This window comes from Lagopus muta, chromosome 3 (assembly GCF_023343835.1).
Source record: "Lagopus muta isolate bLagMut1 chromosome 3, bLagMut1 primary, whole genome shotgun sequence".
NCBI classification, from domain to species: Eukaryota; Metazoa; Chordata; class Aves; order Galliformes; family Phasianidae; genus Lagopus; species Lagopus muta.
The window spans coordinates 49769548-49789693 of NC_064435.1; the positions used below are offsets into that span (position 1 = coordinate 49769548).

At 35.6% G+C, this 20146-nt stretch overlaps 1 protein-coding gene across 12 annotated transcripts in view; it reads left to right on the plus strand.

Annotated features, from left to right (window-relative positions):
- The window catches only part of PTPRM (protein tyrosine phosphatase receptor type M), a 459433-nt gene that overhangs the window by 150208 nt on the left and 289079 nt on the right, over window positions 1–20146 (plus strand). For all 12 annotated transcript variants that reach the window (XR_007376063.1, XM_048940376.1, XM_048940372.1 and 9 more), the window contains exons 4-5: window positions 1014–1092; window positions 4765–4880. Coding sequence is in view for 11 of the 12 variants with exons in the window: in XM_048940376.1 (XP_048796333.1) it covers window positions 1014–1092; window positions 4765–4880 (195 nt within the window). In the remaining variant the exon portion in view is untranslated. The remainder of the gene's footprint in view (window positions 1–1013; window positions 1093–4764; window positions 4881–20146) is intronic.

Genomic DNA, 20146 nt, shown 5'->3' on the forward strand with positions numbered 1-20146 from the left:
GTTGGCCAGTGATGATGAAGAAATGAGAAAGATGAAAAATGGTGAGAGCTGGAAAAGAATTTGCGTATCTCCAAGTCTGTGTCAAAATCAATATTGGTCTTCTACCAGTGTTCATTCGGCAATGGAAAACTTCGGTTTAATATTAGGGGGCTGTATGTTATCCTTACAACATGCTTGTGTTTGGTATCATTCTCTTTCTGCCGAAATAATTGTTGCTAAGGGTACAGTACGCAGTGTCCATCTGCATCTATTCCAAGATCAAATGTAGCATATATATGAAAAGTTGCTTCTAAATTTCAACTTCTTCACAGGCTGACTTTGAGCATGAGCTTCTTTTCCATTGCTTTGGAAATGTACCTGCTAATGTTACTGGCATATTTTCTTCTATTTCACATAAACATTCTTGGGCTATTAAAAGTAAGGTTGCCAAAGTTTGGAGATGTTTACTTCTGAATGTGCTTAATTCAAATAACAGGAGCACTCCATTTATTATGTGACCTATTTATAGCCATTAAACAAACAATGGCATATGGATCTGCTTTTCTTTAATTCACAGGATTTGTTGGAAGACTAAGAGCACAGAGAATACATTCTTAAAAATGGATTTGTTTGTATCTGATACTGTGTAGAACACTGTATACTGAAGAGTGGTCATTTATTTAGTAAAAGTAGGTCTGTGTTCCATTCAAATAAAATAATTAAAAATAAATTATTGATTTTAATACTTAAGAAGATTATTAGGTAACTATTGTGGCAGCCAAATACTGGGGGAGTATTTCTCATTATCAGCCTTGTATAATCACTCTAGTAAATTTCTGAAACAGTATAAACATGAAAAATACGATTTATCTTCTGGCTCTTTTTTATAACTCATTTTGAAGCTTTTCTTATTGTTCTTCATTTACAAAGAGCTCTCAAATGTTGAAAGAGTTGACATATTTTTCCATAACAAAGTATTTTTATATTTCCTCTTTTATAAAGCTGCTAACAGAAATTCTCTTTTTACTTCTCAGGTTGTTTTTGAAGTGGTAACTTCAGGTCACCCTGGATATGTGGCCATTGATGAAGTGAAAGTTTTAGGACATCCGTGTAGTAAGTATCCACACACTATTTTAAAGTCTTCTAAAATGTATGTGCTACTGTCCCTCAGTAAATGTTAAGGAAAAGATACAGAAAATGTCAGAAAACAATGTCACTACTGCAAAAATATGCTAAATATATACAAAATGTTGCTAGCATTTGATCACTGCACCTTACCAGCTTAGGAGATGTATTTTATATCCCATTTTTGCACAGCATGAACTTGCATCATCTAACAATTCTTTCAGAACAAAAATCATCAGGACATGTTATATGTCTTTCTATCAACATCAAAAATTAAATGCAGCTACAAGATGAGGCATTAATGAGGGAGGTGGACATCGCAAGAACTGAACTGATGACATGACTACTTTTCTAGTTCTTAGAAGGTAGAAAACTCAGCTGGTTGAGGGCTGTGGCTTTACCAAACAAGATTGCTCAGGGTAAATTCCCAGTTAGAAAGTTCACATTCATGGCTAAAGTTTTGAAGCTTTTTTACTGCCTTATTTTCTAATATGTTTCTTTATCCCATTGTGACAAGGCACTGACCTGCTAGAAGGGAGTTCTGCAAAAATTACCTGAATGTCCTGATGGATAACAGGTTGGCCATGAGCCAGCAGTGTGCCCTTGTGGCCAAGAAAGCCAATGGTATCCTGGGTTACATTAAAAAAAAAAAACATGGCCAGCAAGTCCAAGGAGATGATCCTCCCACTCTGCTCTGCCCTGGTGAGGCCTGATATGGAGTACTCTGCCCAGTTCTGGGCTCCTCAGTTAAAGAAAGACGGGGAACTTCTAGAGAGTGTCCAGTGGGGAGCTGCAAAGATGGTTAGGAGCCTGAAGCATTTATCTTATGAGGAAAAGCTGAGAGACCTGGGACTGTTCAGGCTGGTGGAGACTGCATATAAATATTTAAAGGACAAAAGTCAAATGGATGGAGCCAGTATCTTTTGATTGGTAGCCAGTGACAGAACAGAGGGTAAACGGGCACAAACTTGAGCATAAAAAGTTCCATATAAACGTGAGAAAAAAAATCCTTACCCTCATCTTAAGGGTGAAAGAACGCTGGAACAGGCTTGCCAGAGTTGTTCTGGAGTTTCCTTCTCTGGAGATATTCAAATCCACCTGGAAGCTTTCCTATGTAACCTACTGTAAGAAGCCTACTTTGCAGGGGGATTGGACAAGATGATCTCCAGAGGTCCTTTCCAACCTCTACAATTCTGTGATTACTAAGAACACACAATACTTAGCTCCCCTAAGTTCTTTTAAGAGCGATATTAAAATCAACCTCATGAATTAAAAGTTGGATATAGTAATCCAGGTGTCTTTAACCAAATTGCTTACGGAAACTATCATTTCACATATCTGCTATTTGTTAAGTAACACATATTGAAGTCATACAATGAATTGTAGGTTGTAGTCTCACTGACCAAGTGACTGAGTGAGGAAAAAGATACCTGCTTTGGCAGGGGGGTTCGATGATCTCTGGAGGTCCCTTCCAACCCCTACAATTCTGTGATTCTGTGATACCAAATGCTGTGTAATTGTTCATCCGCTTCTTATGACATATTGTACTTGTATGCATTCTTTGTGATTTGTAAGTATGAGCTGCAGTTTAAAATAAAAAGTGGCTCATTGGTTAATGCTAGAACACCTCATAAATATCGTTTTAGTGTTAGTGGCAAAAAGACACAGACATTTCTTCAAATACGGAGACAGTTATGCAGAATCAGCAGCTATTATGCCTGAATCACTTAGTTCTAATAAACAGAGCAGGCTCTCGTTGTTAGGCAGTATTTGCACTTCTACGTTCTGAATTCATATCTTAGGTTTGACTAGTGAAGTATAAGGAGCACTTTATCAGCATAGTGATTTTTCTTAGAGTTTTTGAGAAGTCTGATCTGTGCATTCATTCTCAAAAGCTGCAAGTACTGAGTTATATCTCATAATGTGTAGAGTTCTAATTCTAAAGTGTTGAAATTTAGAAACTGTAATGAAACACTTTTTCAATAAAGTAACTAAAATGTTAGAAATTAAAACATCACTGTCTGCAAGAAAATAGAAAAAAGGAGAATTGGAAATAAACTATTTTGTATATAATGCCTTGCAAGACTCATAATGACTTTTCTTCCTGTACATTCCTAGAAAAAGTACTTTCTAAATGATTAACTTTTAACAAAAATTGAAATAGGAAAAATACCATGAAACCATGACATACATTTTAGGCAGTTGTCTGGGTAGCGTGGACAAAAGCCAAGTGAAAATTAAGATTGTGTGTAGAACTGAAAGACGTCTTTGGCAATTGGTTGGTTTGTGTGTGTGTATTTAAAAATCCTAAAGTCCCTTTCTACTTAGGCTATGCATTGTAGTTCAGAGAGGCTACCTTAGCAGTGTTTGGGAAGATTGAGGAAAAAAACAAGTATGGTAAAAGGGTAAAATTTGATATTAAAAAAATAAGAGAAACTTCCTGAGAATTTTACTGAATAGACAACCAGTAATAATTTCATAGGTGAAGAAGATAGAGGCTGTCTGCCCTGATTCCATTGGGAAATGTTCAAATAAAGACAAATGCTACATCTAGTAAATTTGCCAAAAGGACAGCTGTCATGAAAACATTTCCTCCTGCAATTAGATATTAACTAGAGCTGTTTTCTTCCATCTTTGGCTTCTTATACTGCCTTATGCTGGCTGTAAAAAAATTTGTTTTCTTCAAATCTGGTTGCTGATTATTTTCTGTTATAATCTGTAGTTTGCCCCAGTGATAAGCTCTTCTAAGAGAATGTCATCAGCATTTTAAACAGTTGTGATGCTCTGCTAGAAAGCATATGCTTAGTTTTGTAGTTTATTCTAATATTAGCTGTTCCATGACTGAAAGCAATGTTCAGAGCCTGGCTTATCTGCTAGTATAGACAGTACAAAAATTCTCCTTGACTGCAGTAGGATTTGAATTGCTGGGCAACAATGTGTTCTCAAGGGTGAGTTTCTATATCAAATTTCTATCTTCTTTTGTCACATTTTTTGTTCTCTCTAGTAAAACGGAAATATACATGCTCTCTTTCCTTCTGCAGTAGAGATGGGTCTCATTTGAATATCTATTATTAGTTAGGTTAAATGCTGCTGTATTGTTTTCATTTTTGCTTAGGAGCATTTTCTCTTTCTAAATTGAAAATAAGCATCAGTGTGGAGAATGCCTTGTGTTCTGTTTTTGTTCAACACTTAATTTTATGGAAGGAATGCAGCTGTAGGTAGCGAGAAGCATTATGTTAGCATTTTAGCTGTTTCATGCTACAATTCTAAAGCATCTCCTCTGACTGTACCTGGTTAAGAGGAAGACCTGTTTCCCTGACAACATCTCTCAACTTCTTGCTGTTGTGTCTAGTCAGTAGTCTAGCTAATAATTTTTTATTCTGAGTATCAATTTATTTTCAATACAATTTCCTTAATACAGATTGTTAATTGCAAAAGGGATGCTGAGCTAAGATAATTTATAGCAGGATTAATTAAATAGCACCCATCATTTATGCTTTTTCTCAGAGACAGAGGAATAAAAGAATAAAATTAAAACAACCTAAAATATAATATATCTTCAGTGATTTAAGCCTTTTGAAGTGGAACAGTATTCCATGTATTAATTATAATCATTGTATTTGTGTTGCTTAATTTGAATCCTTTTTCTTCTTCCAACAGCAAAAACTCCCCATTTCTTGCGTCTTCAGAGTGTGGAAGTCAATGCAGGACAATTTGCTACTTTTCAATGCACTGCCAATGGTAAATTCACTACAAGTGACAGACTTTGGTTACAGGTAATTTATTTACTTCCTAATGCTGTAAGATCTGGAGGAACAGGAGTTCTCCTTTCTGTGAGAACTGTAAAATGTATGAAAAATGATAGAGCCATCTATTTGATTAATTTAAATTGCGTAGTGCCTTTGAACTAATATGTATTAGATATTGTCTTCTAGAAACTGGTGCTGGTTTTGTTACCTGTGGAGATCATGAATAAATGCAATATCTCCAGGGAAGGCCATATCACTTTCTCCTAATGTCTACTCTGCCCACCTGTAATATTACACATGACATTGTTGGCTTGTCTCTATATCTGTTAGTATAGTATTTTCCACTAAAACTTAACTTTTCAAATTCTGAGAAGACCAATATGGCAGTCAAATCTGACCTTCTGTTTTACAGTGCCAAAGAATCTTACCTGTATTCACTGGGTCTAATTTTTTTCTTATTCAGTAATGTAACTTCTAGATAAGTAACAGATCTTAATTTAAAGGCTGTCCTTATCCTTGTGTCAGAAAGATCCATCTTCCAGAATCTCTCTTGGTAATGGGGTGCAAATCTAATTGTTGTCTTGCTGCTGCCATTCCAGAGGTGTCTGTTCTTTACTGCAAACAGTAGTTTTTGTTTAGATTTAGCATTAGGGATATACCAATCTTCAGTTCCCTATACTTTCTGTGTGTGAAAAAACATGTAGAACTGAGATGTCTGTAAGAAGGACAGGAACTGCAGTATGTGGTGAGGGAGGGGTAACAGAAATAGAAGCAATAGTAACGGGTGGGACATCGCTGTGAACCTCTCAGTTTTTTGAATTGAATTTATTCAATTTCAGATTTTCAGTACAGTAAGTTCACCCTGCACTTAATACAAAATTTGATCAAGCAGTTTGGAAATGATTCAGATATGTGGGCAGTTTAAAAAGCTTGGTAGTTTCAGGAAAACTAGCACACAGATAAGTATAGATCCACTTGAAAGTGAACTTACATGTTTGTCTATGTATGCTAAGTCTATACAGAAATAGCCCAATAAAAAGGCATTGGAAATCTGTGTTTTTATTTGGTTTTGCATGGGTATTTTCAATTGCTTTGTTGATATGACTGACGTTTCTCTAACCTTCCAGCCCTTTAAAGACCATATTATAGTGTTGAATTGTTAAATTAGACTCCTGTCTTCCCTAAACCACTGAGCTCTTTTGAAAGCATGATTTTCCAGTCAGGAAAAGAGTTTAGCACGTATGAGAAAATAATAGGTTGTTATTTTGTCAGTTATAACCTTTCCAGAGCCTTTGAACTTTTTCATGTTATTTTGTAAAATTGAAGGTAGGATTTATTATAAGAAAATCCAAATTCCATTCAGTTTTTCCCTAAGTTTCATAGAAGTGTCATTTTCTCTTCAGGTTTTTCTTTTTTTGCATGGAGTTTAGTTGGTACATAAATTCTTTGTAAGGCTGGAATGCCATTTCTTTATTTCAGAAACTCAATTTCCTTTTAGATTTTATTTAGTATAAAATCATTCTTCTAAACAATGATAGTGATTCTAGGATACCTTTGCTGAGCTTAATTAAATGAGTCCTTGCTTATACATGGTTACAAGAATAATGTTTTCTCCGTGTGAGGGATGAGAAAGTAGTGACAATCAGCCAACTAGTTTTCAAATAATTTCATATTCCTTTGGTGTTTATTTAGTGTTTATTTAGCCTGCCCATGTAGTTGTAGCTCCCTCTAGTAACTTATCCAAGATTGTGCAGATTCCAGGTGTACCCTTGTGTAAGAACAGTTTAAAAGTTGTCAGGAACTCCTGGCTTACGTAGATTTATTTTTGTACTTGTTTGCCAGTTTCCACAGATGTCTGCTTAGAGTGGTCAGACAGCTCAACGTGTGGAATACTGCAAGTCAAGGCTATGAGATACACTTCCAAGTGGAACTGGCTGTGTTTTAGTGTAAAAGATCCCCAGACCTGGAGTTCTTCATCTATCGTTTAAAAACATGTGTTTTCATAATGTGATACTGAGGAATTTTGAATAAACTTGGTCATGACACCTTGTGTCACTGCCATGGGACCAAAAGTACAGTCAAGCTATCTATTAAAGATGCCAGAAAACATAGATTCTTCTGTGTCGAATGACTAGTTAAATAGACATTAAAAATCTTCTGATCGCTCTTAATAGGAGAACCAATATTCGGTTAAAATTATCTTAAAAACAAAGGTTCTTATGTACACCAGTGCCAGAACAAAATGAGTGCTGTTCTACTGAACTATTGGTCCTGTACTTAGATTTTAATGGTACTGCAAATAGTTTGTGCAACCTCTCTGATTTGTTCACTGATAATATGAAGCCCTTTTCACCATACTTTTGTTGTTTGTTTTCGTAAATTCAAAAACCCTTCAGGGAAAACCACAATAGATAAATAAAAACAACTGTGTGATGTCAAAAGGAACCCTTCATTTTTTTTTAGCGGTTTCTCATCATTTCTCCCATGCAAATCGTGCACTATTGCTATTTTATTTGGACATGGCAATGCCAAAATATCATGAGATAATTTGCTCCCAATAATTTTCCAGTATCTGTCATTTTTTTCCAGATTCACATTGCTAATCTGAAGGACAGGTAAACTGTTTGTAGAATCACAAGCCTACTGCATTCAGTGGCGTTTCTGATCGTTTTCAGTGCTGTCAGGTTTTCCTTTTTGTACTTTGTTTCTTTTATTGTAGTAGCCCCCAGCCTGTAGACATTAAGTGTAGTAGGAAATGTTTTTCTGGCGAACAAATAATTTTCTCTTTACACTCTGATAGATTGTTAGAGATAGAAGTTCTTCTAAAAAGAAAAGAAAAAAAAAAAAAGAATGTAACTTGGTTTGTCTCCTTATCTTTGCTGAGTAGTTGTTGCAAGCAATGTAGATGTTCTTAGTTTAATAATGCTAAGGCATTGAAGCAAGTCATTCATGTTTTATTATTCCCACACACACCTTTTTTTTTTTTCCTTCTCTTCCTTTTCAACCTTTCCTACTGTTATTCTCTATGGAACACTGAAGTTTGGAGTATTATAGAAGATTTTGCAATTGAAATGGTGACAGGTTACCACAGGTTTTCTGCCCACATTTGGTCCCTGAGACATGGAATATGTGTCTTTATCTTCTAATTGATGTTTACTGTTTCAGGAAAGAGAAGACAGAAGTTTGTTTGCCTATTCCACTGTGCAACACTTTGCAAAAAACCCGTAATTTTCCTGGTACTACTGGGCAGCTGTGGACCATAGTGCATGAGTTATGACTTCAGGCTCATTAGATAATTTGACTACTAGTTGTGGTTACTGTCAGTGATGCCATTTCAAGTTGAAGAAAAGAACTTAAGAACATGACAGAATCATACAAGTTTGTTTTTGTTGTTGTAACTAATGTCCAGTTAATAAGATTCTTGGCTAGATTGTATATTTATGAATTCATGTCCTCATTAGCTTACATTCTAAACATAAACATCCATAAAAAATAAATGTTATGACACTAACGAAGCAATGTTTAGAGTGAACAGATGTGTCCCATCTACTTACATTTCCTTTATCACATCTGTGGATAACACAGGTTATTGTCAGTATGCAGTGACTCACTGGGTGAGCAAAAATTTCATATGCTGTCTTGCTGAAAGGACTATAGCAATTGCTGAAACTTTTTTTATTTAACTTAAATTAATTCCTATTAGAAACTTCAAATTTTGTAAGTTGACATTAGCATTAAGATACAGTACTGGGCACTAAGCAAGATGGGAATCCAAAGCAATGGAAATACACCTCAGGAAAGGAAAAAAGATATGTTTGTAGGTAGAAGTTAGAATTTGAAGGAAAAAAAAAAAAAAAAGCATGCAGAACACACGAAGCTGAGGCATTCTCCTTGGAAAATTGTGAGTTAGAGTTTAGTAAACTGGCAGAAGAAAAAACACTGCATAATCTGTGCTGTTTTGGAAATAGCCTTCTTCTGGAGGGTAGCCTCGCGCAATGAAAAAAGAACAATATTTATTTTCTTACTTTTACTGGAATCCTTTGAGCCACAAATTTAAATAGTAGCTTAAAAATAAGAGCGAAGTTTCAAAAAATTGTGGGTTTACTTAAAAACTGGTAAATATCTTTCACTGCCAGCCCAAGATATACACATAAAGATTTTCTTCTTTGCAGGTGAAGTGTGAACTTGCACATATTGCATATTTACATACACAAAATATTATACTCAATGGTAGCTGAAATTGAAATGATTATAAAATGAAAACTGATTGAATATCAAAATAATTATTTTCAGGTCTATATGTGGGAAAAATTGTGCCTCAGCAGCCTTAGAAGTTTGAATATCTTGAGCATTTATTTTTTAGTCTACATACTAATGGTTTTTTTTCTATAGAACTCCCATCTCGTTTATTATAGTGGACAGTATAAATAGTTCCTTAATATTTGGTTTGCTTCCTACTGGCATATGCTTCACTTTGCATACTAAGTACTGTACAAATCTATTCTAAAAAGTCTTGTTCAAGTTCTCATGGAATTTTTACCACTAATCTTAGAACGACACAATATTAAGATACTTGAGATGGAATAATAGGATCTTCATTTTGTAGTTGAGGATCATAGGCACTGGGAAATCAAAACTTACCTCTTACTTCTGGAAACAGAGTCTGAGTTATCTGTACCTGATCTTCTGCACGTGAGGCAATACATAGCATCTTCCATGCTCAGTGTTTACTGGGGCTAGCTGCAATAGCACGTGATCAGCACTTCTGGGAGTTGACCTCCAAGACTTAAATCAGGCATCTGAAATATCAGTGTACAGTTAGAAGAATCCTGGGAAAAGTTTTAACTGACTTGAATGACATCTTTGACAGAGGCACATTCATTAAATCACACAGGTTCTTAAATTGTCTTGTTTGTAAATTGTTCCTCAGCTTCTCAGACCTGACTTCCTCTCTTTATTCTGCACACTTCTCTGTCTGCCTTTTGTCCTAATTTACAGCTGGTTCATTCAGTTGCTTCTGTGTGCTGCTGGCTCCCAAAGCAATATAGAGTGCCATTTCAGGGGAACTGCAGTTCGTGTAACAGACAGGTATCATGAAATTCTTTGGTATTAATTCATAAAGGTTAGTTACAAGATCACTAAGCATGTGGCAATTGCACTTTTCAGACAGCTGTACCTTGACTTAATGTAGACAGCCTTTCTTGGGTGAATGTTCCTCAAAAATGCATTGGAAAGCTACATTTGGTGAAAGAGATTAATCATTTCCATGTGTTTCCTGATCTCCTTCTAAAAATGGTTGAAATTCAAATAATTACTTAAAAATATTATTAAGATACATGTACTGCAGATATGTGGACCTAAGGGTAAAAGTTTTTTGAAATAACAATAGGATCTTTTAGTAGGTATGTCACAACTGTGAAAAGTAACAGCGTCAGACTTAACAAAAGCAAGATGCTAATGGATGTTCTCTGATTGAAGGGGAGAAGATCAAATCTTTCAAACCTATGGTTTATATGTACAGAACAGAAGCTACTGTCTTTGCAGCCAAGAAAGAAAGAACTGTGTGACAACTGTGGCAAGACTTCTGTTATGTGTACAGTTTATTACCTGTTAATACGGGATTTGATATTTCTTCTCTCCTGAAAGCTGTCTTTCAATTTATCATTTATTTCAGATAATCTTCTGAAGGTATGAAGAGGATGAAAAATTGTATTCCTCTTTGTAAAAAACTGCAAAATCTGAATGCATTATTTATCCAACAGGAAATAGAAATTCTGAATGAGAAAAAGTTCTAGAAAACAAATTATTTCCTTAAAAATACATACACATACATGCACACATCTGGGTGGTATCAAAAACAGCCTTGTGAAGATGTAGAATCAATGCAAGAACCAACTCCTGGCAAAATATGAAAATGATGTAGAATATTCAAAGTATTATGGGCGTCTGTACAACAGCCTCTGCTTGGTTATGTAAGTCTCATAAAATATCCCAAGAGTTGAATCCATGTCCTTGAGTTTTATAAGAATTTCCTGTTAGAGCATGAACTTTCCGAGGTTTTCATTAATTGTCATTTTCACCAGTAAATGTGGAAACACTTGAGAAAAAAACATTTCAAACCTTTTCCTAGTACTAAGAAGTGCTACTATGAAGCAGAATTTTACCTATTAAAAATAAATAATCTACACTTACTAACAACTTATTTATGCGAAAAGATGGAACTTGTAACCCAAATTGAGCAAATAGAAGATGTTCAGAAATTAGATGAAGAGTTTGATTCTAATCTCTAGGTGCTTTTGTGTACTATGGGAGTGCAGGAAGTCTCTTTTCCAACTTCCTCTCCTAAGACTGATAAACTACTTTGTGCATAGCAAATATTCATAAGTCCATTGATTTGAGAAGAGTTTCAGCAACCTGTAGAAGCTAAAGATTTTGTCATGTATCCTGATGTATGTGCATGCTGGTTTGTTTTTTCCTGTTATCCACAAAGATAACTTTACTGTTACAGTGAAAATTAGTGCCCTGTAGGAAGGAGAGAAGAGGGCCTTACTACATAAATGAAAGCCAAACTTTTTTTAGATTCTGGTAACCATTTAATATCGTTTCCAGTTTCTGTTAAATTTCTTTGTGTTCCCCTTTTGAGTACAGTGTATATTTAGTGGCTTTCTTGCTCCCAGTATCTTTTTCTATTAGTTACCATTAATCATTTCTAATTTATTTATTTTTCATTAATTGTGCTGTAATCTTAGTATATATGACACAAAAAGTTCTGTAAATGACAGAATATGAGGCTTGTGATGTTTCATGTCTAATAAGCTGCGTACTTCTATGAAAACTTTTCTTGCTTTATCTGCCTTAAGTATGCATTGTCTGATGTCTGTAATATACTTGAGTTTGAGTTTCTGCTGTGGGTAACCTTGCAGAACTGTGATGTTTATTTTTATAGATACGGTAAGAAGTTAAATATTCCTTCAAATGTGACTGGATTGTGTCAAGAGATTGTAATTCCTTGAGGATAAAAGAGAAACTAGGGGCTTAACACGCATACTGATAGCCTAATCATATTTACCAATTTCCTAACTAACTAAGCCATATTTATGTTTGGCTAATCAAAATCTTGTATGCATGTTAGCAATTAAGGTTGTTTATTATGGGTACTGGTTGTCCTTTTTAATAGATATAATGCATTATAGAGACAAGTCACTTGTAGCATACCCTAGGGATTGATGCTGCGGCAGGTATTGTTTAACCTCTTTATCACTGTTCTGTATGATAGTAGAGTGCACCCTCAGCAGATTTGCAGATAATACGAAGTTGGAGGAGTGACAGATACACCAGAGAGTTGTGCTGCCACATGCAGAGGGACCTTGACCAACTGGAGAAATGTGCAAAGAGAAACCTTGAGAAACTGATGAAAGGAAATGCAGTCCCGTGCCAGGAAAGGACTAACCCCATGTACCATGTTGGAGCTTGACAGAGTGGAAAGCAACTCTGCAGGGAAGAATCTGGCAGTCCTGGTGGACAAGTTAATTATGAACTAGCCATGAGCCTTTTGCAGCAAAAAGAACAACAACCTTCTGATCTGTACAGGGGGAGAGTTGCCTGCAGTTTAAGGGAGATGATGCCCCTGGAGAGTTGCCTGCAGTTCAAGGGAGATGATCCCCCTCATCTGCTCAGCTCGGGAAAGACCATCTAGAACACTGGGTACAGTTCTGGGCTCCCCCATATGAGAAACATATGGGCACAGTTAAGGATGGCTTAGAAATGGGAAGATCAGGGATAAAGGGATAAGATCAGGGATAATGTTTGCTGCTTATTTATGGAGTAAGGAATCTGAAGACTTGTAACATAAGTTGTTTTTTTCTTTTTTTTCTGTCTTGAAAATAGCCTTTTTATCACCAAGAAAAAAAATTATCCAAGCCTGTAATCCTCTGTTTAGTAATCTCCTGTGACCAAAAGAGGTCGATGTACATATGCAAACTAGAAGGGATGCACAAGTCCTTCCCTCTTCTCTATCTCAATCCGTCTGTGCACATATTTTCATTTGGTAAAGTAAAATATAAGAAAAGTTACTTTGGGATTAACTTCAGCACTCAAACATTGATATTCTTGTCTGAATTGGAAATGAAGGGACCAAAATAGTGTTCTCTTTTTCAAGAGCCTTGCTGTGATGCATTAATGTTCTAGTTTTTCTGGAGTGTAAAATAATATAGTAAATGGTGATTGGCAGACCTGAGATAATGAAACAGCTGACCTGTGCCACTTGGGGCAGGTAACATTCAACTTGCATCTCAGCAGTGTTAGGTATGCCTGTTGCTGGACCCTGAAGACTGTCTTGATCTGAAGTGCTGTTCAGCAGCAGCAGAATCGCTTAGGGACATGTACAAGTCAGGCAACTGATGAACTAAATTCAATCAGCTTTCTGTGCTATGCTCTTGGACCTTTGGGAGAAAGAAGCAGTGACCTTTACAATGAATACTGCAGTTAAAATGTACAGACTTCCTGCTGGGAGGCATAGTGTTCAAATTGGAGCTATATGGAGGCTTCTTTTTTAAGACCAAGGGCAGTTTAAGCTCGTTTGAGGCAAAGAGAACTGAAGTAAAGACTAAATTAAATTAAACCCAAAGGAAAGACGATAGGAAGGGAAACAGAGCATTGGAGAATGTCTGTTAGGGGGGTGGTTGTTGAACTATGGGACTGACTTAGTAATTAAACACCTCCAACCAGTCCCCTCTACGTGAGTTGCTCTTCTGCATAAAGCAATGTGTGCATTTGTTATTATTATTACCACTATGACTGTCCTCACTGTTGAGAGGTATACTTTGCCCATTGATGTGCATCTCTTACCTCCTCACACTCCAAAAAGGCAGCTCTTCCACCCTGAGCAGGGTGTAGCTTCTTGTCATGAAATGCATGTTCTCCTTGGCTACTTTGTAGGACTCATCAATGAGTTTTGACTGTTATTCTGGCTGTTTAAAACTTTCAAAGATTTTAACTTGAAGTTGTCTCCCAAACTTGGATGATAGACTTTCTTTACATGCCTTTTTTCTTTCCAAACAAGCCAACACTTTTCATAAAGATAATTGTTGTTTCTGTGGTTTTTTTTTTTAACCTGTTCTGTTATACAACTGAGAGAAAAGGCAGACAAATGCCTACATCACTCTCCATCATATGTAGAAATGAAAATTATGCTAATGATCTTTCCTTTCTCACTTTCTCCTCATTGCTCTCCTCTTTCCCAGACCCTCCATATTCCTGTGCCTGGCATCTGCAGAATTCTAAGCCAAAGTATTGAAAATCACTTATATAGTCTTCATTTATTTTTTTTTTTTTAAAGCAAGGTGTTCATCCTAGCTCTTGTAGCTTTATAATACAGGTAAAAGCATGATGAGTACTTACTGTTTAGTGTTTCGAAGAATTAAGATACAGAGTGAGATTAAATGATCTAATAAATAGAACTATGGGTTCAGCAAAATGCTTAGCATATGCTTGGATAGTTGCCATAATTTCTTTATGAAACAAACTTATCCTTTAGAGAGAGATTTTCTAGTGCTCTGTTTTCTCCAGATGTTTCTGAGAACATAATTCTGTACAAATGATTTTGGATTCTGTTGTGTGCCATTAAAGATGAATGGAAAGAAGGTTTGAGATTTTTACATGTTTGTGAGCACTGGAAAATTGTTAGAGAATACTAACATTTCTCAATCAGTCTTGCATTTCATGTAAAAAATATAAAATTAGCAGTTTTGTTGGTGTTTTTTTCTTTTTTTTTTCCTTTTGAAAACCTCTGTGTAGTAATAAGAGATCTGCTTCTGTCAGAACGAAACAGAAGAAATTCATTATGTAAGTACTGAGTATCTGCCTTGGGTAAATTACAGTGAGTTTAGTGGCTCCAGAAAATAGAATAATGTCTTTGTTTACTTTCTGCATGTTTAATTGTATCTTCAAATAGATAGTGCTGCTTGATATTTAATAATGTGTCTACTTGATGTGTAGCTTCAGTATATTTTACAATTTTACCTTGTAGCTACAACAGTCATTTAGGTTTAGTCATAAGAAATAGAGATTTATGTGGAGCTATGTCATTTGAAGAAACGGATAAGTAATCAAACATAAAAATATTGAATCCTGAAATCTTTCCTGAACGGCAGAACAATAGCATTTTGCTTGAATGCCCATGAGTTACTCATACAGAGCGCAGTTCTGGCTCACAGTAGAGCAATTCCAAACAGGGCAATAATCATCTTTTTTCGAGCATGGCCTCATTACTTGAATGAAATACACTTGTTAACTTATACAGATAGAATAAATGCTGGATAATCACAGGATCTGCACTGGTTATAATCTAGACTGACAAGCAGTTGTCTTGGTTATGAAAGCAATTCTGGAAATTCAGAGGTAAAGTCAACTATCAAAATTATTAGAATGAAAAATATGAACTCTGTGAAGCAATTTTGTTGAGGTATTAATTGCTATTTGATTTAGATTTAATACGTGTTTTAAACCAAATTACTTCTGGCACTGCTGATGTTATTTGAGATCCCACCGGCATAACTCTAATCAGGATTTTATAAATGTGCATATTTGAAAGTGGATAATGCAAACCCTTTCTTTTAATAAATGTATGAAAAACTGCTTAATCTACCTGTATGAACAGAGGGTAACTGACCGATGCTTCCTTTTAAGTCTCTTCTGGCAAAATTGTTGAAACGCTCTTTGAGAATGATTAATGCAGTGGTAGTGATGGATATAAGATCCCAGAACTTCAATCCCTTTGAATTACTGCTGCATTTTTTTAAAACTATTTCTGAAAGCTTTAATATATATCTTGTTGCTACTAAATTGCTGTTCATTTAGAAGACTTAGTGTCAGTTCATTGCCTAAATGAGACTGTAAGTCTAATTTAAATAACCATCAGCCTATTTCTTTTCACTCTAGCTTACCTAGAAAGGAAAAATAATGTGCATTTTTAGGGTGTTTTTTGCTGTCTCTGGATGAATTTAATATAGCGGTACTAGAAGAATGAATTTTCAAGCTGTTTATATCCCAAGATTAAATTAAGATTTTTTCAGAATATCTGTATGCTAAATTACATATTGCTTAATAGAAAATGTATTCTTACCAGTGATTCACCAATTAATCATATTCATTGTTTTGCATAAATGGCATTCTTGATTCATTTTTGTTTGGCTTTGTTTGGTTGGTTTTTGTTTTGGTGAAGCATTCTCTGAACATTTGAAAACATAGAGGTTTCTCAGCAACCGGGGGAATCTGTTATGTTCATTTTTGGATCTCAGCATTTTGCGGTCCATTTTTTTGCAGTCAAAATTCTTCTGTGCTGTTAGGTAGGTCTGCCTTAGGGATGCAGCCTTTGTACTCCAAACAGGCCTAGGATTAAATGATTAAGGCAGTTTTCTCTTTCAAAAGAAATGTCCTGTTCATGCAGTTTTCCAGGTCCCAGAGGCAGAAGGAGCCAGCAGGCTTAATGTGCATTGAAGCCTCAGTCTTTCACATGGCACGACAGAACTATTGAGCAAAGTAAAAAGAACTGTATTTATCCTGGTGAACTGAATTTAATAGGAAACAGTAGCACAAAGAACAAAAACCAGAAAGACCCTACAAAGTTGCTCTGATGGTTTGTTTTGATGGTCTTTAATATACAATGCTATCATGTTTCATTGAAAATCATGAAACTATTTTCTGCATTGAGACTAGCAGATTACAATTACCTGTTGGTTTTTGTTTATTTTCATGAGGATATGATGTATTTGTGAGGACTTTCACATAAAGATTATTAATTTGCAATTCAGTTAATTTCTGCATCTATCTGAAAAGAGCTGAGATTGAAGCTTTTTATTGTTAAAGCAATAGATAATTGACCACATAAATGGTCTCTTTCATTTGTGAAACTTCCAAGTTTTGCATTTGAGTTTAAAAATCATTTTTGTGAATGCTACTAAATATAATAAATTTTTAAAAAATTGTGGATGTGTCTTCTAATATATTCAGTAAAGAAATATTCATTTGGTATTAATATGTTATTTTTAGGTATTCTGAAATAGCTGTTCACAATTTGCGTGGAGAAAGCACTTGTTGTTTATCGTACAGTATGCTTAAAGGGATATGTTAATATAGAAAAAGAAATATGGTTCATGCCCTCTCCCATAAAGGTACCCACTGTCATAGCTGTGCAGCTTCCTGAAGATGCTATGCAGTGAGTCAGAGAGGAGGGCTGAATCACAAAAAAAAGAAAGAGAAACTGGCTGTATGGATGCAGTTAAAGTAGAAACATTTCTGTATTTGTGAAATGGTAAATAAGACTGATTCTGAAGAAATGCTCTTTATTGCACTTAGCAGTTGCTGAAATAACTGGTTTTGGAAGGGCTTTGTAGGTTTAGTTCGGTTTTTCTTTCCTATATATTTTGTGTTTAACTCTCTTCATTTTTATTTTCTCATTGCCTGTGAATTGAACTCTTCTTATGCTTGAATTTATTACTTTGACTACCATTAATTTATACTCGGGCTTATATCAGTTAAGTGACTATTCTCATTTGCTGAAGAGAGGAAAGGCATGCTCTCCTGAGCTATATTTCTTCTTGTGGAAAGTAAACAAATTATGTTTTTTAGTCTCTCTCTCTATTTCAAACACTACTTTTTCCTTGGAAATATATTTTTCACAGAAAGACTATTGGAAAAAAAATATCTTTTTTTTCCTTTGAGCTCTGGAAAGGAATGTCATACTGGTGATTTCTGTAGGATTGCTAGAGTTCTAATATATCATTAGACACATTGCACTTTGTGAGTTTGTAACATTTAAGAGAAGTCAGTCATGATCTTTATTTATACTAATATACGTATACTTTGCAGGTGTGTTGTAATAATTATAATAAAGGCTTTCTATTATGAAACTCCTTCTTGAATTTTGAAGGCACCCATAATGATCTGTTTCATATGTGAATTCCAGCAGGGGTCAAAAAGCCTCAAATCTTCTTTGAAGCCAAGCTGAGTTCTCTTTAGTGCTCATGGAACTTCATTATTTGAACAAAATGATGCATCTCTATGAAACAAGCTAAGGCTTCTCTGTTTTTTGGTCAAAATTATTGAGATGTGAGTGGATATGATGTGTAGCACATCCATTTGATTAAGATGTCTGCTGTTTTAGAACAGCAGTTAAGATACTTGAAATCAGGTGAGATTGGTATGCTTGGGAATAAATGGAAGGTGAAAGGGATTAGGCTGTGGTGGTAAGGATCTGTAGCAGGCAATGGGAGGTTCTAATAGGTTTATGACAGGAAACTGCTAGCAGGGAGTGGGAATGCAGCACACTTTTCCTTGGTCTCCTCTCTTCATGTGCTTAGCTCTTCCAGAACAAGACAGAGAATATCTTGCCCTGTGGCATTGCCTAGTCTTTTCACTTTGCTTCCCTTTAACAGCATCGTATAGCCTTTGTCAGGTAAGTAAAAGGACAGCAAGAACTAAATTGGGGTACCTAAATTTAGGGTAGCATTGTGTGGTTACAGTAGGAGTTGATGATCTTGGAGGTCTTTTCCAACCTGAGCAATGCTATGATTCTATTATTCTCAATCTTAAAATATTTGTTCAGTTCTTCAGTTGCGTTGTAACTTGTGAGGATCCTGTTACATTCTGGCTATAGAAGCCCTACATGAGGGGTAGGTGTGCACTGCAGCTGGAATGCGGAGCTTCTTGTTAGCATTTAAAATCAGCTGAGCTAGTGTAGGTGCTAGAATTAATCTGTGTGTGATGGCAAGTTCTTTCCTAGAGAGTTATTTACAGATTTCTTGGCAGGAGGACATAGCCCATGCAGAGCTTCCTGATGTTGCAGATAGAAAAAGGAAAAAGCTATCATGTGTAGATACAACATAAGCACGAGTCTGAAGTCTGAGAACTGCAGAAGCACTCTTTAAAGCAATGATCTGTGACTGCTTAGCAGCTCTGATAATTAGGACTAATCAGTCATTGTTTTAAGAATTTAAAAATATATATGACTTTAAATAATCTTAATTCTCCAAAAACATACACAGCCTATTCATCTTGCATCCTGCTACTTCCTACTATTTTTGCTTGAATGATAATACAGTGGCAAAATCATTAAAAACAGTAATTTTGCAACAGTTGTTTTGGATGCCTCTTTCCAAGTTTTGTTTTCGATGTATACCATGTCAGAGCAGTCAGTTTATCTGCAAGTTGGAATTGTAGGAGCTGGCAGTAATCTAAAGTAATTGTCAGGTAATAACTTGAGTAAATTTTAAGGCATGGCAGTACATTCTTTGGGCATCCTATAGGTGTTCTTTTTTCTTTTTAATAAGCTATGTGTCACCCATGTTTATTTTTTAAGAGGAAATAATTCTCACCTTATGGTGTTAAGAGAATGCAAACAGTTCTTATGATTAATTATCCTGCTTCTTTGGCACCAATGCATGATTAAGTTTGACTTGGTTTTGTGATTACGGATACGTTTAATTTACTGCAACTATTTCTTGTAGCTCTCTGGTTTTACCTGGTGCTTTAAGGTTACATGCAGTATGCTGACAAGTGAAGGCCATAACAAATTGAAGTCAGCGTTTCCTATATAGGTCTTAAATTCTGTTGGATAAACTATAAATTCCAAGGCAGAGAAACAGACATCACCAATTGCGTTGACGGTTTATGGAAGCTAGCAGGATCCTTGCCCTGCCTGAAGTTCCTGAATTCAGGAAAACTACCAAAAAAAATTGGTATATTAAATACCATAAGGTTGCATATGCCTTCTCAAAATTAACATCTTTGGGGAGGTGCTTTTTGGGTTTTTCCACAGCATAAAATTCTTATAATGCTTTAATAATGGCAATAGGCTTCAATTTATTGAAAAGTTTATGTTTGTGTGGAAAGTGCACATTTGAATAATTGTTTCAAGTAGATTTTGTGAATAATTTTTTTAACCATTTGTAATAATTAGGTTATTACATTTTCTGAAGTTTCTTCGATCATTTCTAGTGGATCCAGACTATTTTGTGGCCCGCTAGAGCATGAGCTCTGGTGAGGATATAAGAGCTGTCTCTCAGCTTCATGTCAGGGGATGTGGCAAGACATCACCTCTGTCCTTTTCCATCTACTCCCTTCTCTTTTCCTCTTCCAGACATGCACTGGATGACAGGACACAGCAGGCCAGGATTTAGGGGCCTAGTGCTCCTCAGCTTTCTGTAGATAATTTTCTTGTTCTGTGCTTGCAAGATGTTGAATTGAGAGCAAGATGTTCCACTGGAGTAGAAATTGCCCAATTTCCAGTACTGTGC